The 24,614-nt window shown below is 40.5% G+C and overlaps 1 protein-coding gene across 1 annotated transcript in view; it reads left to right on the plus strand.

The window, feature by feature from the left end:
• The window catches only part of LOC144686411 (BRCA1-associated RING domain protein 1-like), a 179,791-nt gene that overhangs the window by 133,271 nt on the left and 21,906 nt on the right, over nt 1-24,614 (plus strand). Inside the window, exons 8-9 of the mRNA XM_078551567.1 lie at nt 1,068-1,200; nt 8,091-8,183. Of these exons, the coding sequence (XP_078407693.1) occupies nt 1,068-1,200; nt 8,091-8,183 (226 nt within the window). The remainder of the gene's footprint in view (nt 1-1,067; nt 1,201-8,090; nt 8,184-24,614) is intronic.

The raw sequence follows: 24,614 nt of genomic DNA on the forward strand, positions 1-24,614 counted from the left end.
TTCGTCAATTGACTGGTGTGCAGTTCCATCTACAATGGTGGACTTTTACACATCACCCAAGTGGCGATTCTTGTATGAACATGGACAGTGACTGTACGCTGTTCACCTAATGGGTGCCACAGATGAACCCAATCTCCTTTCTCGATGTCCACATGCTTTCAGCAGTGATCACTGGACAATGAGTTAAATAGGAAATGGTCATGGCAACTAACCCATTACTTTCTTTTTGGACTGTTTGGGTGATTTGTTGAAGTGCAAAGGGCCCACATGGGCATGTTCGTGCAACTTATAGGGAATATTGGGTGGTGGGGGTCTCAAACTCTGCCTGTAAGTGAAGTAGTAGCAGAAGCCCTCATTGCAATTTAACGAATACTTGGATATGCACTGGAAGAGCTGTAACCTACTGGGCTACGGACCAAAAGCTGGAAAATGGGATTCGGTAGAATAGCTCTTTTTTTTGGCTGCCACAGATACAATGGGTCGCATTGCCCTCTTCTGCACTGTATATTTTCAGTGTTTCTATGTTCTATGTTTCTAATGGTTACACTGGCTGATTTTGTTTTGTTTTTTACTCCTTACTAATCCCTAGCCCAGTGGCACGCTAACTGGGATCAGAAAACACCATGTAAACAGGGGCCAAACCTGGGTTCAAAACAGCATTAACTGTGGGATTACTTAGCCACTGGGGCAGCTACATTTTCTAGTTGATTCATTCATTTTGTCTGAAACAGTGGTATTATTGACCCAGTTACTGAGGGAATAATAATTGTTGCAGTTGGACTCTAATGTTTACAGTCTTATCTTCTTAGGAGTAATTGTATTTAGCACTCATTCGCTGATTCTTTGCCCTAAGAAGGGTTAAGTTAGTACTAGCATTTTTTGCATCCATAAGTTGGTGTCAGAGGAGGTATAACTGACGGAGCATTTGTTATGAGCGCATGGTGCTCAGTTCCATGGTGTGTGTGCATGTTTAATCATGAAGGGTGGGTTCCTAGTGATTTGCATGTCTCTGTATAGGTGTTTATTTTATTTGAGACTAACCTATTCCTTGTCTTTCCAACGAGTAGGTAACTGCAAGCCAGCGAAGAGATAGACCTATAGTGATGTTGGGAAGTGAACTCCTACCAGCCAAGAAGAGTAAACTTAACAAATTAGTCAACCTTCTGAAAGCTGGGAACTGCACGGAATTTAATACCTCAGGTATGTTTCTTTGCATAGACATTCCAAATGTTAACTCTAGCTGCTTAGCTGGACAAGAACATACAAAGATGGAAATGACAGTAGTTTCTATTGCTTTTTTAAAGATTTTGGAAAGAATGTAGATCGATATTTGAGTGATGGTGCGCTGCTCCGCTAAATAATTTGAGCTCCACAACCATGTAAAATAGGCAAAAGAATCACTGCTGGAATTGCTAAGTCATCAAACTATGCTGCCAAATAAACTTTCATGGTGATAATTTGTAAATAAACAAGAGCCCCATAACTCCCTGAAATGCTGTTATAGAAGGAAATAATTGGCATTAATAAGGGTGTGGAGAACCACCACATATGAATAGGAAAATGTGAGCAAATTTCCCAGGAGAAAGAAAGATGGGCAGAGGGAGTAAGAGGGATTGAAGAGAGGACGCAAGGCCAGGCTAAGTTCAGAGTCTCATAACATGAGGATGATGGGAGGGATATCTTCAGCACCAAGAAGTTTAGAGAATGGAAGATCTCAAGAAGTTAATGGTAATAAGACTTAGGAACATATCAAAGTATATACACTTTCCACCTCACCCAAAATTATGCTCTCTTTTGGAGAGGTGAAGGAGATTTAAAAACCTAAGCCAAACTGAGGGGAAAATTCTGGTGAAGTTTCTCTGTGAGCCCCCACCCCACAGGTGATCGAAACTAACCCAGGAGATCCCTCTGGCCCTAATGATCCTAAACTGTCTCTACCTTTTGTAAGAGGTGATCTCTATCCCAGCCAGAAAAAGGCACAGCTCTCTCATGATGGAAAGAAGAGAGGGAGGTTTTTTTACACCTTTATAATATGAATTATAAACCTGCTGGATTTATGGAGATAGTAGTTGATGCTACTTTTCAATAATAATGTTTGCTCAGGATAAATCCGATAGATCAAGATAATGTGCCTGAGAGGCAGCGGAATGAGAGGCATGATTGAACATAGCTGTAATGATAGACCTGTTGGAAAGGCTAGAGTGAGTTACAAAGCCTTCCATGCCATTGAGAATAACATTTATTATTATTTATTAACAAATAACACTTGACTCCCTGGTACAGAAAGAAAGGACGAAAGAATAAAAGTGAGGAAAAGGCAACCACGACTTCGCCAAGACTGTCACGGCATATGGTGTTTAGTGCCAAACGAGAAGGAATATGTTTCATGCTATACTGCAGGAGGTAGACAGAGAACCCAGTAGGGGAGATGTTTACAGCTCAAGAGGTCAGGTTGCAAGTTTAAGAAATTAGATTGGCTGAATTTTTATCATGATCAGGTAAACTAATTAACAAATTGTCCACAGTCATTTAGAATCGCAAAGGATTCTGCATTAGTGTGGCACTGATTTATGGAAAAGGTGAACTAGAGCCATTGCTGTGTTTGAACATTGAGGTTGCCAAGAATAGTGGCTTTGGCAGAAAGGAAGTCAGCTGAAAGATTTTAACATTGTTTGATTTAAAAAAAACTAACATCTTAAAAAGTTCCTAAGATTAAGAATCAAATAGAGGAGATATTTTTCACTTGTGGAAGATCAAATTCAAGATCAAAACACAACTATATTAGGAAAGAGAGGCGAGTTAAGAGTGACATGGGCCCCTTAAAAATGAGAATAACGAAATGGCAGGCATGTTAAATAATTACTTCGCATCAGCATTTAAAGTAGAGGAAGAGGCAACATGCTGGACATCCCAAGGAAACCAATATTGTGTCAGGGACGGGGTGAAAATAAATGAAGCTAAATTATTCCAGTGAAATGAAAGGCAGACTCCAGTTCTTGCTTCTTGCCTTGCCTTTATTTCAATGTTACAGTGCGATAAGCAGGATATGGTCAAGACTAGGCACAAGCTCTACAGACGACACCTTAATCGAATCATCCCTCTCCATATGTTCAAATCCCCTGCTTATTTTTGTTAACTCCATGATTGTTTATAAGTTTGCACATTGTCTTATATGCTGCATCATCCTCTTTCTGTTCGTGCTTCCCTCAGCAATCTCAGCCACTCCCACTTACAGCCTGAGGTAAATGCGTTTTCAAACTCCTAATTTAATAAATTGCTGAGGTGATCATGTCCTTTGCCTTCTGCTAATTTAATCATGCACGAGTTATCATCTGCCCCAATTGTTCTTTCTGCTTATTTTCAACTTAACTCCTTACTTCCTGTTTCTCAAATTCTTACATTTTTTGCTTGTTTCTTCTTAATATATTCTCCCCTTTCTTCCCCCAAGCTTACTTTACTGCCCTTGTTATTCTTGCTCCTTCCCCATTCTTTGTTCCAATGCTGAGGGCTATCAGCAATACCACTAACATTACTGGTCCCATCGGAACAGCCCTGCCCAAGGTTATGATTCTTCACTGGTGGCATTCTCCTGCCGTTCATGATTTCTGTACTCCTTCATCCCTACCTCAACCTTGTCATTACCTTGAAACACATGCATGATATGTTTCAGAGAAGTTCTAGTTCTGTAGATTGTGGATTTTGGTGGTAACAGAGGTGGGTGTAATGCCTGATGTGTGGATTGGCCTGTGTAGCTTTGTCTTCCACTGGCATTGTTATTTGCAGTTTCATCGCATTATGGTGGTAGACAGAAAATGGGTTTTGCCTCCAATCTTTCCTCTTCCTCTCACTAGCCACAAGCAAAATGTCATCTGCGTGACAGGGGTTGTTCCCATCATATTGCTAACTGCTGTGATTGTAGCACAATATTTCCCTTTACCTTTATAAAGGTAGCACTAATGATGCTGTTAACAATAGTTCAAAACAAGCAAAAAGGAAGAGAGTAGAGTAACAGTCAGAAATTGCACTTTAGTCACAAGGGGTAAAGGGAAAACTAAAAGAGAAAAGTAATTAAACAAGGAGCGAGAGTGATGAGAAGCATGGAAGTAGAACATTACAGCTAACAGACTGGTTGGGGTGGTGTAGCCCAAATAAGCTTCAAATAACAAATGGAATATAAGAAACAAATTGAATGAATTGCATGTGAAAATTCAACTTGGAGGGTACTGATATGTGGCTGCTGGATGGTCAGGATTGGGAACTAAATATACCAGGTTATAAGGTCCAGAGGAAAGATTGTGAAAATGATACAAGAGGAGAAGCAGCATTTATTGAAGTGCATTCATCCTTAATTACAATGACAAAGGACATAATGAGAGGCAGGTAGTGGAGACTTTATGGGTGGAATTAAGAAATGGAAAAAGACTTAAGACTTAGGAGTTGTCTGTAGGACCCCGGTTACAGCTGTGAAGTGGTAGATTGCATAAATAGTAGGTTAAACAAGCACGTAGTGAAGGTGGAATGGTTTTAATGGGGCATTTTGACTTTCATGTAGATTGCGACAAGCAGACCAGCATATGTCAGAAAGTGAATTTTATGAGTACACCTGGGGTAGTTTTCTGGGATATCCACTGGAATTTAGAAAAGCAAGAGATTCATTAATTGAAACCTTTAAGATCCTGTGGGGTCTTGACAGGTTGGATGTGGAGAGTATGTTTCTTCTTGTGGGAGAACCTACAACTAGGGGTCACTGTTTAAAAATAAGGACTTGCTCATTTAAGACAGATGAGAAATTTTTTCTCAGGGCCGTGAGTCTTTGGAAATCTCTTCCTCAAAAGGTGGTGGAATCAGAGTCTTTGGGGAGGATTTTCCCCTCGGGCGGACCCAGGAGCGGCCGCGCAACGGTCCGCCGCTCACGATTGGGCCCCAACCGCGATTGACCTTTGCTACTTTGCTGTTGTGTGTTGTCAAGTTATTTAACTGTGGGAGATATTGCAACTAAGCCTGGTGGTGTCCTCATCCAGTGTCCTTATAAGGGCTTTCCAGCCTAGGTCACAGGATCATTTTAACCCCCTCTTCACTCAGCATCAATGACACCAGTTGCAGTGCAAAAGCAAAATACTGCGGATGCTGGAAACCTGAAATAAAAAAACAAAAAATGGTGGAAAGATTCAAAAGGTCAGGCAGCATCTGTGGAGCGTACGAGTTAAAAAATTTCAGTTTGAGTGACCTTTATCAGAACCCAGTTGTACCTTACTTCTGATCTGTCTGAAAGCAGCCAATTTGTCCCAGATTGGGATTTAACCTGGGCCATTTGGTTTGTGTGGCTCAGTTTATGCCCTACCCATGACAAGTCAGTCATCAGAGAAAGCTACTGTAAATCTTTAATGATAAATGATTCAGTTTCCCTGTACATATTTGATGTAAATCCTATCTGATTTATTATCATTATTGCAGTTTGTTTTGATTGATTAGATTTTGAATTCACTTTCCTTTCAGTCTCTACTATGACAACTTTCATTACATAGTGCCTTTAACATAATAAAACATGCCAAGGCACTTTGCACGAGTGTTATCAGACAAAATTTGACAATGAGCTATATAAGGAGATGACAGGTGAGTAAAAGTTTGGTCAAAGGGACATTTTAATGAGCATCTTGCAGGAAAGGGCAAGAGGTGGAGAGGTTTAGCGAGGGAATTGCAGGGCTCGGGGCTGAGGCAGTTAATGGCTGCCCGTGATGAAGCAAAGAGAATTGTGGATGGGCAGGAGTACAAATTTGTACACTCGTTTGGTGATGCAGGGAGTAGGAAAACAATAGAAGATATTCTTTCTTCTGGAGCTTTATGCCGTCTTGACCAGATGTGACTCAGCCCATTATTTCTCAGGTCTCACACTGAGCTACTGCTTTTTCTCCTACTTCCTGAAACAATGCAGATTGTTGTTACACCTGAAGAAGAGTTCCTGCTGTCTGTTCAAATTATCTTTTCCTGAATATGGGGGACGCAATACGTTAATACGCAATGGTTAACTGAAGAGATCTGTTGACGACTTCAGGAAATCATTGGCACATTTGTAAATTGGGCAGATAGAAGTCAGATCAAATGTACTACAGAAAGAAAGGTAAATGATGCATTTGTCAGAGAAAAATAGTGAGGAAATGTATATCAAAAGAAGTAGGCACAGTTTGAATTTTATATACACAAATCTTTAAACATGGAAAGATAACTTGACAGCAACTGCTATGTCAATAGCATACTGTATTTAGCATACAAAAGCATTTCAAGGCACTTCAGAGGCATAATCAAAAAGTGAGCTAGCCAAAGAAAAAAGATATTGGAATCCTTGATGTTATAAATAGGACGTGGCGTACAAAGCAAAGTGATGGTCCCAAATGTATAGAAATCATTGGTTAGGCATCAGTTAGAATATTATGTCCATTTTGCACAGCCTACTTTAGGAAGGATCTTGAGATCGTGAAGAAAATGCAGGAGAGATTCATAAAGATGAGACACTAGAGAAACTGTGGACTCTTCATTTGAACAGAGAAAGCTTATGAGGAAATCTGATCGAAATGTTGAAAATGTATAAAGTGTTTTGATGAGGTAAATTGGGGGAAAGAAAACTGTTGGAAGCACAATCCATATGAGCATTCAAGGAGGAAGTGGGTAAGTATTTAAGAAATAATAAAAGCCTACTATGTTGGGAAAGAGATGGGACTAAATGAATAGAGCCAGCGAAAGTGTAATGAACCAGTTGACTTTCTATGCTGTGGAAATCTATGATACATTACTGTTTTATTGTTTATAATGTAGTTATCCTGGTAATTAATTTTGCAGACATTCTGTATTTGGTTTTTCAGATGTTTCAACATCATTGTTGTATCTTTGGGCTCGGTGCCTTTTGCTGTGTTTAGTTTTGGTCAGCTGAGACCTCCCCCAGCCCCCCTTCTATTCCACCCCCTCTGGCATATTTCCATTGAAATCATTTTTGACTCTCTGTTGCATGAAATTCATGGATTCATGCTAGGCTCCAATCCCCAAAGTACTTGCATTCTGTACTGATCTTGCATCATTTCCAAAAATGGACTGTAATTTCAGGAAAGGTAAGAGAACCAGAACACGGGCACGAAAGGGAAATGGGCCTGAGGCTTCCTTGTAGAGTTAGCACAGAACGCAGCCCCAACTTCTGCAGTAGCAGATCTAGAGGGACTGAGCTCTGTATAAAACAGCTTGATTTATGTTGTTGCCTCCACAGGCAGCATTGGAACCAGGGGAAGGGGCTGCCATCTTTTCTTCCATGGGCAGACTGAGCATCGACCCCCGATGAGATTTCTTGCTCAGACCTTTGCCAACATTAGGGGATGGCCTGGCACCCAGAAAGCGATTGCTCGTTGTGACTAACTTACGCAGTTGTCCATTTGTTGCTGCAGCGCCACTGAGTCTGTCTCCAAGATGTGAAATCACAAGCAGCAGTGGATTTCAAGAAGCCATTGTGTGGAGGAGACTTGGAGAGGAATGGTGGCATGGAAAAGCTCGTAACCATGGAGTGCACCAATAATTTGTTGCGTGATCATTTCTGATTTGGCTGATGTGTCTGGTGCTACCAGCTGGCAGGTTACTTTTCCACCAGCTGAATTTGCAAACATTGCCCTTGTCAGGTGTTCACAAGTTGATGGTAGTTTAAAAAAGGCGCAACTTAATGTTGCATTTTGCATGTGTTTCAAAGTTGCGTACGTCTTGTATTACAGTCTTTAAGGATTCACTGCCAAGGAGGGTACTCTCCTGTTTTTCAGTTGCCAGTTTTAATGCTGGCAGGTGAATGCAGAAAATTCAGTAACACATCACTGTTTAATTAGATAATATAATGAAACATGAATAGTGGTTTAAGGGTCTCTGTGTCCTTGATGTGATTCAGCTTGGTAGTGATGGCTGTTTCACTTTATCTTTTATGAATGGACAAATCCTATTATCTGAACTATCAGAGCCTGACCTGCAAGCTGAAGTCCATTGGGAAAGGAAGATAATGATTTATTATGTTATAGCCTGTTTGAAAATATTTTTAACCAAGTGTTTTGATTTCCTATTGCTTTTAGTGACGCACGTTATTGTTCCCAATGACCATGCTCTCTGTACCATGAAATGTTTGATGGGGATCATCTCTGGCTGCTGGCTTGTGGATTTTCAATGTAAGTAGACCATTAGTTTGAAATAATTGCACTCTAATTTACATCAATGCTGTGCTGTTAGATGGAACAGCAAAGCCAGAGATTACACATGGATGCTTAGATATGTCGACTATTTTGTATTGAGTCAAATTTTAAGAACACTTGTAGTAAATCACTTACACTTTAGAAGTGTAAACTAATCATGTGTTTCCTACTTTAGCATCTACCTGCTGCCTGTTATTTACTGTGAAATAACCCAAATTCCCAGCTCACAATTTTTGCTCAACACTCATCTGCATGGCTTTATGATGTACTTGACCAGGCTGTAATCTGTAGTTCTATTTTACCTATACTTGCTGTGCTTGAGACAGCGCCTACCCTGAGCAGAAAAAAGTGACTTGTTTTTTATTGAATTCAACTTGCTGTGCTGTGTATCTTATTTAAAGGCCAGCTCTTTTTTCATTTTCAGTTTTCTCCTGACACCTGGGCATGGTTCTGCAGCTGCCAACAGCCCTTCAATACCTTGCTCAAGTTGGCCATCCTCCATTTGTGATCTGAGGCAGACTATTTGGCTGTGGAAGCTATCATGGCCATAGTTCTCCTCAACATCCAAGCAGAAAAGACCCTTTCTTGACTCTGTATTTTCAGCGTGGGTCACTATAAAGCAATCGATGTGGGCTAGCCCTGACTGATTTCTTTTTTAACCCCTCTAGTGCAGTTGAGGCCAATTGTGCTGCCCCTAATGACATACTTGCTGTGATGTGCTAATTCAGCACATTGGAGCAGCTTTTCTGCATTTATATTCTAGTTCTTCCTTGGAGACCTATACAAAATAAATAATGGAGGTGAAAATATCTGGGTTTTATGCTACCTGCTCAGTGATTCTCAGGTTAGGGAGCAGAGAAGACATCATAGGGGCTAAATTGGATAGTCCTCAAAGACAGGGTCAGGGATCACAATGCATGATTAACTAGTGCCTGTTGTTTGCAATGCAGGCAGCACACCAACTTTGTGCTGTCTGCTCATTTGAATGATCTTTGCATCCAACCAGTGCTAACCTCACTTATTCATTGGCTGGACATATCATGAGTGGCTAGCAATGCTTAAAGCTAGCCTGCACCTCATAAAGGGGAGGTGAATTGTGGCTGGAACAGATGCTGGGAGTCATGGTTGAAGAAAATATGACCTGGGGAAGAATGAGGAATGGCCTCCAAGGTAGTCGGAAACTGCACGGAGGTTTTGATGGAGGAGGTGGGAAGGAGGAGAGATGCCCTGTATCTGCAAGGACATGGTCCAAAGGCAGTGGGGACAGATACCAGTGGAGGTCAATGGAGTCAAGCCTGCAGGATCTGGTTGCACTGCCACAAGAAGTTCATTGACATCACACGAGTAGTCAAGATCAGCAAATGCATTTTCACATGTGATATTGTCCCAACTGCACAAGTCGCCTTAGCCATCAAATCACCACACCCCCCTCACAACTGACAAACAATCTCATTCAATCAGACATCATGCTTAACAATCATGCTTCACTGCACCCTCACACACTTAGCTCTGCCGCAAGCCTCATACCCACATCTCTCACTTCTACATGCTGCCTGCTAGACAACTAAGATAGCAACAACAGCCAAACATTGTACAACTCTCACTGACGCACCACTCCTTTTTGCCAGGGCAAGGTGGCATGTCACCCAAGACAGTAGGAGCTAACCAGAGGGAAACTGCATGATCCAGTCCTCGTGAAGGAGACTGTTGGCCATCATTGGGATGGTCATTGCTGAGACCGTGGCCAGAAGCAGGGCTGAAACCATTGAAGATGACAGTATTTTCATGGCCAGTCGTCCTGCTCACAACCCACTTAACTTCCATATTGCAATCTCTCCTGATGTACAAGTTTCATATGGTGTAAGCATGCACTCCCTTCACCCCCAGCCCTGTCCACCTCCTGCCCCACCCACCAATCACATCCCTGCACCAAGCTTACTCTTGTTCCTTTTTTCTTTCGGGCACCCAAGAGATGCAGCTTGGCCATGCAGTCCAAGTACACCAAGAAGAGAGTGATGATGGAAGACAGCACTGTCAGTTGATTTCAATCTCGCAGCCACCCACCAGCTCAAATACTGACACTATGGCTGGGATTTTCCAGCCCGGTTGCAGGAGGGACCTGCCGCGGGCGAGGCGGCGCCTCAGCCAGAAGTCCGTTGACTTGCAGCGGGACCAGAAGATCGCTGCGGCAGGCGGGTGCCGAAAATCCTGCCGATAATCTATCATCTAAGATAGATTAGACAGGATCTGCACCTAGTGAGCCACTGGACACAGTGAATTGAAATCAGGGCAGTAGGTGCCAGCTTGCAGGAAGGCAAAGTCACACACAATTCCGTGCAGGGGATTGAAATTAGGATTTTGCTGGGGAAGCCTGTAGAAGAACTCTGATGGGTGTGAAAATGAAAAGCTTGGTGCACAGGGAAGCCTGCCAGAAAGCCTACAGTCAGTGTCAAGGAACGTGTAGGGGCTGAGTAGCAACTTGGCGTAGAGCTTCCTGCAGAGTTTGTCCAACCTTTCCAGCATGAAAGTGGTAGCCAACTTTGTTGCACACTTGTGAACCCAGTCATCATGCAGAGCCTGGTGGCCAATAACAGAGCTTCTGTTGCAGCAGCCACCCAATGTTTGAGTGCTGCAACGGAAACTCAGACTGTTGTCATTCAAGGTCAGCTTACTGCCATTGAGTCTCAGACTGCTGCCATCATGGCTGTGGATCCCAGTGTGCAAAGGGGATTGCAGAGTTTCGCAGCAGTCCGCTGATCAGTCCTCCAACAAATTACTGGGGTTGTTGAGGTGCCTCCCGAGGGGAGTGGCAGGAGCTCTGGGGAGTATGAGGCTGCTGTTCTTTTTCAGGATAACAACATTTGTGCTCTTGTACCGCTAGTGCCCTTGCTGTTGCCTGTCAGCCAGCCAGACCTCCCAGACTGCTGCTGCCCAGAGATGGCGCAGTCCACAGTTGGGCTGCCTTGGCCGAGAGCTACTCAACATCGTCCTGCAAGGCCGTCTGCAGTTTCCTACTTCTACCAGCCAAGCTGCAGCCACTGGGGTAGTACTGCATAGAACTAGGAAAGGAAAGGCACCCAGAAGATAGGCCCTATGGATTCCACAAGGGTGATCAGTTGACTTTTGTATGCAATATGGCAAAATTGTATTGTTAAGTTTAGTTTGGAATGTTTATTTTGAAGTGGTTTTTACATTATGGCCAAGTGGGCACTGCTGCAATGGCCAATAATAGAGGGAAGGTGACGTATGAAACTGTTGGCAAATGGGGATTTGAAATTACAGTTACTGGTGTCACACTGATAAGTTCTTTATTGACAACCCAGCAGCAAAGAGTTGTCTAGATTGCTTGAGTACGGCAGGGCTGTCCAGAGCAGCCCAGGCAGCAGAAACATTGTTTCGGTAAGTCAGTGGTTAGTCAGTGGTTTGCACAATCATATTTCATATAGCAGCATGGCTTTCATTGTATACATGCTGCACACCCGAGAGGTCAGCCATGTCATCAGCAGGATAGCCCTTATTGCCCAGTAACCACCTTTTGGCACAGAATGAGGGCATCATATCCTTCCATATGCTGTACTTTGACCTACATGACTTGCAGCCTTTGGTCTCACACCAGCTGGATGTTGAACAAGTGGGATCCTTTTCAGTTCCTGTTTAGGACAGATTGGCATGCGGTACTTGAGAACTGAGGCAAGTGAAGTCACTAGCACCCTGCACTATGGGAAAGCCTGCAATCCTATTGAAGCCATGGGCTTGCTCCACCAGCTTCTCTCTGTCAAGAGAGACTGAAACGTATTCAGCTCTCATGGAGCAGAGTCTCAGTATCCTCCCTGTACCAAGTTGGTGTTGGGTTCACATGGAGATTTGGAAAGTTAGAGACAGGGCAAGGCAATAGTGCAGAGTAGCAATATGAGTATTGGTAGCCAGAGTGTGACAGGAAGGGACAGAGCGTACAAACATGAGAGTGCACCAGCAAATATGGTTGGAGTAAGGAAAAATGGCTTGAAGCTCACTGAGATGGGGGAGCGTTTGGGTGAAGGAAGATTTAGAAATCCAGAGATAAAATTTGAGGCAATAGGAAAGTATATCAATGTGGGCAAAGACAAACTGAGTGTGACAGGAAGGGACAGAGAGTTTAACAGTAAGTGCATTAGAAAGTTAGGTCCATGCAGGAAAGAATAACAAAAAAATTGAACTCACTTTATCTGAATGAATGGAGCAACTAGAATAAGGTAGTGGCACAGATAGAGATAAATGGTTTAGGTAATTGCCATTTCAGAGAGACATTTCAAGGTGATCAAGGTTGGGAAATAATTAGTCCAGGGTACACAACATTTTGAATAGACAGGCAGAATGGAAAAGGAGGAGGAGTAACCCTGATAATAAAGGATGACTTGACATTTCTGAGAAAGGGTTTTGGCTCAGAAAATCAGGAAGTGGTATCATAATGGATTGTGCGCAGGAATAGCAAGGGTTAGAAAACACGTGTAAATAATAGGTGCCCCCGAGCAGCAGTTATAGCGTTGGACAGAGCATTAAACAATAAATTATTAGATATCTAACAAAGGCAATGTAATATCGTGCGGGACTTCAATCTTCATATAGATTGGACCACTCACATTGGTTTGGAGGGTGAATTTGTAGGATGCTTTTGTGACAGTTACCTGGGACAATATGTTGTGCGATCAACCACAGATAAAGCTAATTTAGATCTAGTACTGTGCAATAAGGCAGGGTTAATTCGTAATGTCATAGCAAAAGATCCATTGGGAAACAGTGATCATAATACAGTTGAATTGCACGTTAAGTTTGAAAATGACATACTCCAATCACAATTAAGAATCTTAAATTTATGCCTATGTAATTGGATTTGTTTGAGTGGAGAGCGGCTAAGGTTGATTGGATAAATAGACTAAAAGATATGGTGGTAAATAAACAGTGTGAAACAAAGTAATAATTCAAAATGTTAACCGAAAGTACATTCCATTGAACAACAAAAACTCATCAAGAAAGATTACTACGGAGGTTAAGGATAGTATTAGATTAGAATAAGAGGCTTATAATGCGTTATGACCATAGCAGATGCTAATTGCTGAGCAAACCAAATCCCAGAGGGAAACTCGGCTTACAGGTCATACCCTTTTTCTGTATTTTGAAAACGAGAAGAAAACGTACTGATCTCAGCAGCAAGAAGTCCAGTAATACTTTTGGAATTTTAAAATTAAGAGCCAAAGTTTTATTGACAAGAAGGAAAGAAAACTTAAACACACAAGATTACAGTTACACAGTTAAAATTAGTCTTACAAAACATTCCCCCCCCAAAAGACTCCCTACTTGGTCAAACCCATGAGTAAACACCTTCCAGGCAACACTACCTTATAGAAGTTTAATTATGAAATCCAGTAATATTACCCAATGCAAACTGCTGTAGCTTTAATAAAGGCAAACCACATGACCTCTTAAACTCTTTCACTCTGTTGTGAAAATCCAAGACTTCAAATTAGAATGCTTTTTGCAGCCCAAGACTTTTCTGGCTTGACCTGCATCTTCCTCCCAACTTAGAGCTGTTTCCAGGAGATCTTCCTCATACTGCCAATCGCCAACAGCCAGCCACTAAGCTATCCACAGTAACTCTAAAATACCTTTTTCTTCCTTTTCATTTCTGGTTCCAGTGTTCTCAGACCTCTTTGAAACTCAAATCTTTCCAAATATGAAATCTTTCATGTTTCAATTTTGTCTCTGCTTTCAGGTCAATCAAATATAATATACCCTCTTCTGTTTACCCATGGAACTCCTGTAAGATGCAAAAATGTTTCTTGTAACCTCTGACTTCCCTTTGCAAATGTTAGATCCAACTTATTTACTTGTACCTCAAGTCACCATAATATCTCATTACAAATTCACAAACCTAACACCCCTATCCTTTCATGTCCTAAACCTCCCAGACAACCTGTCTGTAGTAACCTTTCCCCAGCTTAATTAAACCATTTACACACACACGCACCACCGCCTTCACAGAATAACACCATATTCCCCAAAAACACTTGTTAAAAAACCATCCATCACCTTGCAAAAAAATGAATCATCATAATTTCAAAAAGATGGTTTCATTTTCTGAACCCATTTGGTATTCCTTATTACATTTATCTACACACAGAAACTATTACACTATTGTAATCAACCATGAAAATATATATACAAGCCTACTATAAAAATAGTTGATTCCAGTCCATTCTCCATTTCAAGTTCTTTTGAATTTTAAACTCTTGATAATGCATCTGCAATTAAATTTTCTCATCCAACATGTATAATTTATAAATTGAACAGTTGGAATAATAAACTCCACCAAAACAGTCAGGCGTTTTTGTTTTGAAACTTCTCCAGAAACTTCAAAGGATTGTGGTCAGTATACATAACTGTCTCTGAAGAATTATTTGCAACATACACTTCAAAATGCTGCAAAGTTAACACCAAACTAAAAATCTCTTTCTCTATAGTTGAATATGATGTGCATTCAACTTCAATGAGAAATATCCTGATGTGCATTCAAATTCAACGAGAAATATCCTACTGGCTTCTCGATTCCCAGGTCATCATCTTGTAGCAACACGGCACCGACACCCACATCACTGACGTCAATAGCCAACTTAGATTGCCTTGTATAATCAGGTGTAGTAATTAGTACGGCTTTCAAGCTGTTGAATACACCTTTGACACTTCTGTGCCTGTTGGAATTTTCTATTCTTTTTGAACAACCAGTCAGTGGAGCAACTACACTGCTGAAATTTGACACAAATTTCCGATAAAATCCACTCATACCCAAAAATCTCAAAGCTTCCCAATTTGTCATCGGCACTGGTAATTCGACAATAGCTTTTACTTTTGCATCTCGTGGGGCCACTTGACCATGTCCAATAGTGTGGCCTAAGTATGTAACTTGCACTTTCTCACTTTTGGCCAAATTGGCTTCATGCAGTCATTCAAACAATTCCTTTAAATGTTGTAAATGCCCTTCCCACGTTTGGATGAATACTATTGAGTCGTCAATATAAACAACATAATTGCTCAGTTCCTCAGTCACTTTGTTTGTTAGTCTCTGAAGTGTTGCTGGCGAATTTTTCATACAAAGGGCATTACTTTGCATTGATATAGACCATCCAGCGTCACAGAATCTCTTTTGCTCTTTCCAATAAGGGCACTTGCCAAATCCTTGCAGCAAGTCCATTTTTGTGATAAACATTGACTGTCCCACTTTCTCGACACAATCCTCCAATCATGGATTAGGATATGAATCTGCTTTTGTCACTGCGTTCACTTCTCAGTAATCAATACATAGCCTTTGTGATCCATCTGGTTTCAGCATCATTACAATCGGTGAGCTCCAATTACTGTGACTGGGCTCTCTTATGTCATTTTGAAGCATAAATTCAATTTCTTTCTGCACTTGAGCTAATTTTACTGGAATTAATCTATATAGGTGTTGCCTGATTGAAACTGAATCCTCAACATTAACATCATGCATTGTTTCTCCCAATTTATTTCCACAAATCGCTTTATGCGACTGCAAAAGCTCTTTTAAATCACTCCAACACTTCTCTGGAAGGTAACATTACATTTAGATTCTTAAGTACTTCCTCGTTGTCCAATTTAATCAGAGGAAGGTCAATTTCAGAATCTTTAATTTCTATCCCCATTTCCTTACTTACAACTACCAATACCACCACCTGTTTATCCTCTGCCAAAATAATTTTTGAGCATATTTACATGGCACACTCGCTGACTCTTTATCTGGGGGTATTCATAGTTTACCTCCCGCCGTCTTTTTTCAAACTGGTAAGGTCCACCAAACCTTGTCTTCAGCGGTTCGCCTGACACTGGCAACAATACTAACACTTTTTCCTCAGCCACAAAACTACAAGCCTTTGCCCTTTTATTTGCGTTTGCTTTCATAACTTGGTGAGATATCTTTAAATGTTTCCTAGCTAGCTCACATGCCTTACTTAATCTTCCTCTCAATTTCGTCACACAATCCAGGAGAGTTGTTTCAAAATTTTGACTCTCTAATTTTTCCTGAATCAATTTGAGTGGTCCCCTTATTCCATGACCATAAATTAACCCAAAAGGACTGAACCTTGTTTACACATGAGGGGTGTCATTAGGGAATCCCTCGATCCCAATCATGTGGGTAGTCTTGACTAAATGCTTTAATCATAGTCTTTAAAGTCTGATGCCACCTTTCTAAGGCACCTTGTGACTCAGGGTGATAGGCTGACGACCTAAATTGCTTTATTCCTAGGCTGTTCATTACTTATTTAAACAGCTGTGACATGAAATTCGAACCCTGATCCAACTGTATTTCTTTTGGTAATCCATACCTTTTAAAGAGTTTGGTTAACTCCTTCATAAACACCTTTGCTGTAATCTTTCTTAAAGATATTGCTTCTGGACAGGTTAAAGGCGCAGGTTTAATTACTGCTTGAGGTTTTCCTATCACCTGACATGTGTGACATGTTTGACAGAAGCTGACTGCATCTTTATGTAGTCCAGGCCAATAGAACTTTTTTGTATCTGAGTTTGAGTTTTCATAATTTCCAAATGTGCAGCCATTTGAATTTCATGAGCCACTCTCAAAATGTCATTCCGGCAGCCTGATGGTATCACTCCTCGGTGCTCTATCGCCCACTTTCCATCTACCAGAACATGAGGCGGTCTCCATTTCCTCATTAACACATTTGTTCTTAATGTAATGACACTCTGGAATGTGATCCGCTTCCGTTTCAGAATAAGCTCTTTGATATAACTGCTTTAAGCCTGGAACCTGCTGCTGTAACTTCACTAACTTCAATGAACTAAACACCTCAACCTTATCCTCTTCAACTTTCTCCTCCTGAGTGTTTTTCCAAAAATAGATCCAGCCAACTGAATTTCAGCATCCTCCCCCTGTTTTTTAGATTCTTCCTCTTCCTGTTTAAACTTGTGCACCTGTGGCCTGGTCACCACAAAATCTAGAAACAATCCAGGATGATATTTCTGTAAAACCTCTATTGATTGTGTCTCAACAGGCTGCTTCGATGAAAGTAGGCATAGTCGACGTCTGTAATCCAGCCATATCATTTCCTAGAATAAATTGAACCCTGCAATGGGCAATTTCTCTACTAACCCAGCAATAACCTTTCCTGTTTTCAAATCACTTTAAATTTACTTTATACAATGAAATAGGTTTGACTCCCCCATGAACCCCACCAAGTAATACTCTTTCCTTAAATAACCCTTCTGGACAACAGATGGCACTACCTCATAACAGCCTCTGTGTCCCTTCAATTTTGACATCCTTTCTTGCTCTTCCCTGTAAACGGATATAGTTTCCCTTTGCATATAAAATCTTCAAACATTTATGAAACCTGCCCTTCAGAACCTTGGGTAGGTTGTGAACACATTCCCTCTTCTTTAGCTACCATTGATTCTTCCTTCCCCACCTATACAAAAACTACTGGTTTGTCTTACCCTGGATCTCTGAGCCCATAGTAGTCTTACTTACGGAACTCTTCTGAGTTCCTATCAATGCAGTCAGTCTCCCGTTTAACCTCCAACAATTTGATCTCGTATGTCCAGCCTTATTACAATGGTAACATATCAGTTTCATTCCTTCAACTCTACTTTCCGCCTTTCCATCTTCAATGGACTAGTGTCCTTCAACCTGACCCTTATTACTAACACTTTTACCATCACTAGGTTTTTTATATCTCCAATTTCCTTGCTGATTTCTATATGACCCTTTTCCTACACTCAACTATTTGTGATATATCATACATATCAGCTAAAACAGCAGCTACCCTGATCTTTTTGCTTCATCTTTCCTATAAATATGTCTTGATGTTTATTGGAATGCTATTTCTAAATTCTTCCATAATCATAACCTCTCTGACATTTTCAAAGTCTTGTATAATTTTAATGCCCTAAGCCATTGATCCCTAGATAACTTCCTTTTCTCTTGCAAACTCTACAGAAGTCTAATGAGGTCTCTTTCTTATAGTCCTAAACTTCAATTGCTGAGCTTCACGGACAAGCTCATAAGCATTTAATATTGCCGCCTTTACTATCTCATAGTCTGCAGATTGTTCCTCTGATAAGCTTACATACACATTCGTTGCTGTACCTGACAAAACACTCTAACATCATAGTCCCAAGCATCTGTTGACCAATTCAATTTCATAGCTACCTTTTCAAATGAGGTGAAATATCTTTCAACTCCATTCTTTATAAATTTAGTCACTAACCAAAGATTCTTAAATCAAATTCCTCAAAATAATCCCTATCTCGCCTTTTTCCTTTATTCTAAGTTTCATTTCAGACAGTTCATACTATCTGGTTTCTTTGTCTCTCTGAAGCCTTCTACCTCTTTCTTTCTCTCGTTCCTCACTTGCTAACTTCTCTCTCTGATGTTGAAGTTTAAGCTTTCGCATTTCTATTTCTTGCAACTTCTTTTCCTTTTCCTGCTCTTTTTCCCATTGAAGCTTTTTTATTTCTGTTCCTTTTATTCTATCCCTTCCTTTCTCTCTCTTCTATCTCTTCCTTTCTCTTTTTCTTCCAATTCAAGCTGTTGCCTTTCTCTATCTCTTTCTATATCAAGCTGCTTAATTTGCACCTGAAGTCATACTACCTCTAGCTGTGAGACACTAGTTTCAGGTGTCCCTTCCTCCAATGTTAAATGCTGAGTGAATACTGTAACCATATCAGTCTTGCAAAATTCCACTTTTATCTCGACCTGCACTTTATCTGCTAACTCTCTCAACTAAGTTTTAGTCAGAGATGTCAAATACTCCACAGTCATGTTTTCCACTCCCAGAAAAGCCTTAGCAATTGCCAAAGCCATTTTGCAGTCCAGCCACTTGAAAATCCCTCAACACAAAACTCCTGAGTTCAGTGTTCTTTTCGTACTCGTATCCCTTGGATTCAAAATTCCAAACCAATTAAGGAATTTCAATAATCCCACAAAGAGCCCCCAACTTTGTTATGACCACAGCAGATGTTAACTGCTGGGCAAACGAAATCCTAGAGGGAAACTTAGCTCACAGGCAAAATCCTTTCTTTGTATTCTGAAAATGAGAAGAAAATGTACTGATCTCAGCAGCAATAAGTCCAGTGACACATGACCTCTCGAATTTTTGTGGTTCAGAATTATTGTTTCATTGCCAGGTCATACGATTAAGTATGTGTCTGAAGTTACTGAGGAAAGAGAAGTAATAAATTAGAATAATGAATTGCCAGGTTGTATTACTGAAGTGTTTGATGTTCGGTCATTCAGGCCATTGTGTATGCACTTGTGACAAACCCTATAAGTGACTATGCTGCTTTTATACTTTGAACTGCTCTATTACTACTTATTGTTTTGCTCTTAGATTTTTTTCTCTCCACAAATGTAGCATTGGCTTTTGATAAAAGAAAACGCACACATAGCAGAGGAGAAAAAGTATCACTGAATTTTGGAGCAGCAGTGGTTTTTGTCCCCCCTCTAGTTGTGAAAGGGAACTGATTACAATCTGTCTGGTCTGAATTCAAAGTTCTCAGCAAGGTGAAAATATTTATACCATACCTCTGGGTTGAGATAGATCACATGGCCAAATGGAGACTGCAAGAGAGGACAGCAACGACATGGGAGAGGAGCAATGTTTACATGTATTCCTTGGCTTCTGCTATCTCACTTGGTCACCCTATGTTCATTTTTAAAATAGCCACCATCCCTATTTTAATGAGCTTGCTTGATCTTTGAAGGATGCTTGTTTTATATCTCATTATGGTTTGTTCTCCGCTCAGCGTTACCTGTTTTCGGCTCTGCAGTAGAGTTTAGTCAGTTCCAGACTGTTAGCAGGATACCTTACTTAATCCTTCAGACTATTGTTATAATTGCTCCCTTCCCTTTTCCTTGCATCAGCCATGGCGCAGTGGTAGAACTCTCGCCTCTTAAGCCGGAAGGTTATGGGTTAAAGTCCCTCCAGTGGACGCATAATCTAGGCTAATGGTCCAGCAAGAGAACCGTATTGTTTCTTAGATGAGATGTTAAACTGAGGCCCCATTTGCCCTCTGAGGTGGGCGCAAAAGATCCTTTGGAACTATTTGTAGAAGAACGGGGATGTTCTACCCTTTATCCAAGCCACTATTTATCCTTAAACCAACATCATTGACACAAATTATGCAACCATTATCTCATTGCTGTTATTGGAACTTTGCGATGTGCAAACTGGCTGCCGTGTTCGTTACACTATTACACTTATGTGCTTACACTTCAAAAATTACTTACACAAAAGCAAAATGCAGTGGATGCTGGAAATCTGAAATAAAAATGAAAAATGCTGGAAACACTCAACAGGCCAGGCAGCATCTGTGGAGAGAAAGAGAGTTAATGTTTCAGGTTGAGATTACCTTTCTTCAGTTCTGATGAAAGATAGAAATGTAGTAGGTTTTAAGCCAGTGGAAGTGAGGAAGGGGGCAGGAAGAACAAAAGGGAAGGTCTGTGATAGGGTAGAAAGCAAGAGAGATTAAACAGCACAAGATTTCATGGCACCACGCATCTGTCTTCCTTTGGCTCTGCTGGAAGGTCATCTCGACCTGAAACGTTAACACTGTTTCTCCTCACAGATGCTGCCTGGCTTGCTGAGTATTTTCAGCAAGTTTTATTTTTATTTCAGTAAGTACTCAGTTGGCTGTAGAGCGTTTTGGGACACCCTAGGGTTGTAAAAGGCAAGTTTGTTCTTTCTTGTGTGTTTTGGATCCTATCACTGTTAGTTGTCTTGTCCTGGCCATAATGCTGACATATTAGAATTTCACTGATTAAACCTACTGAAGGCTGAGGAATTGTTGTGATGACTTAAACTTCTCATTTTAGTGTGAGGCCATTGAACCTTCTCCCATATACCTGAGAACGTTTCCATGATGCTGTTCCCTGCAGTGCCTTGAAAAAGAGAAAATAATGATTAACCGTATGAAAAGGAATCTTATGTAGTATTCATGCTATGATGGTGTAAGCTATGTAATCAGTGCACGAACATTGAAATAAGGAACCTTAATTATGGCAACTTGGAAAGAAAAATTGTGAAGTGTTTCAAATTTTCTAAGATATATTATTCTGATTTATCCAATCAGCTCAAATATATGTGACCTTTAGGCAAGTCTTTATTTCATGATCAAAGAGGTTTCGGTTCAGCGTTTTCAAGCAAAGGTATTTTTTGTAACTTTGGAAGTTATACTTGCTGATAATTGCAACGCTAAGTCCTGCTGATTCAATTTGCCACCTGTTGATCTCAATCACATCTATGAAATGTAGCTGTCATTTGGATATTGCATTAATCAATGGCTTTATTGCAGTGCTGCAGTTCTGGGTAACTATCAGATTTATTTACGGGTGCTTCTGCAGGTAAGGAATGCTAGTGATGAGAAAGGGAGCAGCTTCCCTCTTAGCTTACACCCAAAATTTCTTTCCTCCTCACTGCCTGAAGGTACTGATTCCTTGTGGAGATATGATACCACAGTCTCCCATACCTCACCCAAAGAAAGCCTGGATAGAAGGTATTGGCAGATTATTGAGTCATTGGGACCATCATAGCCAAGCCCAATCTTGCCCTTATTTAATATCAAAATAAAATTGCTGTTGGCCCTTTTCCTCTTAACCCATGACTGTTGAAACGAAATGTTGCACCCCTAACACCACCACAACTAAGATTAGTTATCTCAGCACAGACCAGGAATTATACCTGGGAATCTTGGTAGCCATTGAGGAGCCACAATCAATTTTTCCAACTGCAGGTGTAAAGCCTTTCTGTATAATGTGTCTAAATTGCAGCCCCTAATCAGCTGTCCACTTTTTCTTTTGTCCAGTTTTTTTGCAGAAAGCTATTTTATTGAATCCAATTGAGGTTGCCAGAATAGAGGGAAATTCTGTGCTGCATGTTCACAATTATTGGAAAATGGATCTTTGCTGACCAAATCCTTTTCACTTAAGATGCTTAACAGCTATCAGCGATCTTTATCCATTCTATCTTAAGTTGGATTCAAAGCTATATCCCATGGCTAAAAGCCAATATTCCAGCCGACAGATCTCTTCAGGGACCTGCATGCTTTCAACCTGACAATCTCACTGTTTTTTTGCCCCTTGTGAGTTCCTTGCTCAAAAAAACTTAAGGCCAGTAAACTTAAACAGGTCATAGCATCTGAAGATTACACATAGCACAATTGTGCCTAATTCCAGGAAGTAATTAAGAATTTTCCAGTTAGATTTTGCATACTTTAATCACTTCAGTCTTCTGATTGGATGTGATTTCACCACTATGAAAAACTGTGGTTCAAATGGTAATTTAGAAATGCTTTCACTGCAGAGTAACTACATATTGCTTTCTTGAAACAGGGTTTTAGTGCACGCAGATTCATCACAAGGTGCTTAGTTTGGCTTATAGCTGTCTGATGTGGGTAAATTGCATGTTGTTCAAATGGAGCAATGGCAGCCCGAGTTTGATCCAAACAAATTAGGAAGTGGCGGAGGGTGTGGGGGGGTTGGGGATGGCGGGAGAGCAACCACTGTTTTGTATGGACTGTATATCATCTGAGAGAAGAATCTGTCGCCTTATCCTTTGTTTTGTTTAGCCCTTCAAAATTATAAAAATGCTGTTTCAAAAAGCTGGTCACAATACTAGCTAAAAAGCTCATTTGAATCTTTGGCTATTGACTAGAATAAAGCAGTGAACATCTGCAGAAGCTTTAAACATTTTTACTTGACCTTTGAGTTTGGAAGTTATTTAAAGTGTAATTTTTTTCCAAATCCAAAAGGCATTCTTGGTAATGGTATCCATCAATAATTTGTAGAAAAGCTGTCAACCCCATACTAAATAAAAATTGATTAAGTCCAAATACCTCACCAAGAGGGCCACTTTGCACATGAACAAAGTAAGCACACACTGAGCCACCTAAATAGAGTAAGAGATTGGAATACTGCTTAGGCTAGAAGAGGTGGTTCCTGAACTACTGAAACATCATAAGCATTTTGAAGTGTTCAAATGAGCAGCAGGAAGTTAAATTTTAAATTAATGGGCCAGAACTTGAGTTAGAATCATGGTGAGACGAATGGTGCTCTGTATTGTTTATGGGTAAGTGGTACAGCAACTTCAGGTGTGGAGCTGATGAATGTTTAAATGTGAAGAGTTTTTGTCCCAGTTAACTTTAGAAAAATGGCATTCTGTTGTTGGTCTCACATTGGAATGCATTGAGTGTCATAAAGTGGCTGTATTTTTGATGCGCCAGCTAAACCCATGCAAATATTTAGAACTAATAATTAGTAGTCTCAGTACCCCTTTTAACAATGCGATGTGTTAATGCAAATCAAACTTTCTCGAACTGAAAATTAATTATTGCAGAGGAATCTCATTACTTTAGGGTTTGAATTTTTGGGAAGATTTTAATTTAAAAAGTTAAATTATTTTTCTTTCTTTATCTTTTTGTCTTTTTTCTGTTAATCTATTCTTTCTTTCCCATTTATTTCTCTTGCTGTACCTAAACATAACATTGCATTCACCCTCCCTCTCAGTACTTCCTGTTTATTTCCTAATCCTTCAATCTGGTTAAGGAGTCTTTTGAGACAAGTCAGGTGCACTTGCATCCACAGACCCTGAATATATTACCAGAACTAACAGCTAAGGTGTTATTAAGTCGAACTACTACTTTCATGCAGAGGCTGCTTATGTTGAAGAGGACAAGCAAACTGACCAGCAAAGCTGATAACTTAGTAGGTAAAGTGTTTACGGTTTGGAATTCCTGGTTTCCCTTGTGTATTTCTACAAGACAAGGCTTCACACCTAATCACAATTAGAAATTGTCCACCAAAGAATCTACTTACATTTCACATTAGCTGTTCCAGTCATCAGAACGGGTTTACCCCAATTGATTTTGAAGCACTGCCCCATTGTCTTCACTGACTGTCTCCTGTCTTCTATGTTGAAATTTAGAGCAAGAGGGCAGATTTAATTTTGACCGTTGCTATTTTAAACATGTACAGGATAAAGCCACAAATTCTCTAATTGTTGCATTCAAGTCCATTTCACTGCCTAGGTATTAAAGAAGAGCATTGTCATTCAAAAGGATATCAGTCCAGCTATTTTGTAATCCAAAAATGACAAGCTGACTACAATCCAAAATAGCACTTAAAGGCCTGAACAAAACCTAAATGGGGAAAAGTTAAAGATGGTAATCCTGACCATTATTGGATGCCTGCTAACTACCTTAAAATGTATACTCCCATCAGAAAATATCACAAGAGGTTTTGGAGCTGCCAAGTAGCAGGAAAGTGGCCACATTATGTATTGCCCTTTAGCTCTTCCTTTTGGAAATGGTGCTTCTGTGTTAGTTGCCAAGCTGCCATTCCGA

This window comes from Cetorhinus maximus, chromosome 11, assembly GCF_964194155.1.
Source record: "Cetorhinus maximus chromosome 11, sCetMax3.hap1.1, whole genome shotgun sequence".
Lineage (NCBI taxonomy): Eukaryota > Metazoa > Chordata > Chondrichthyes > Lamniformes > Cetorhinidae > Cetorhinus > Cetorhinus maximus.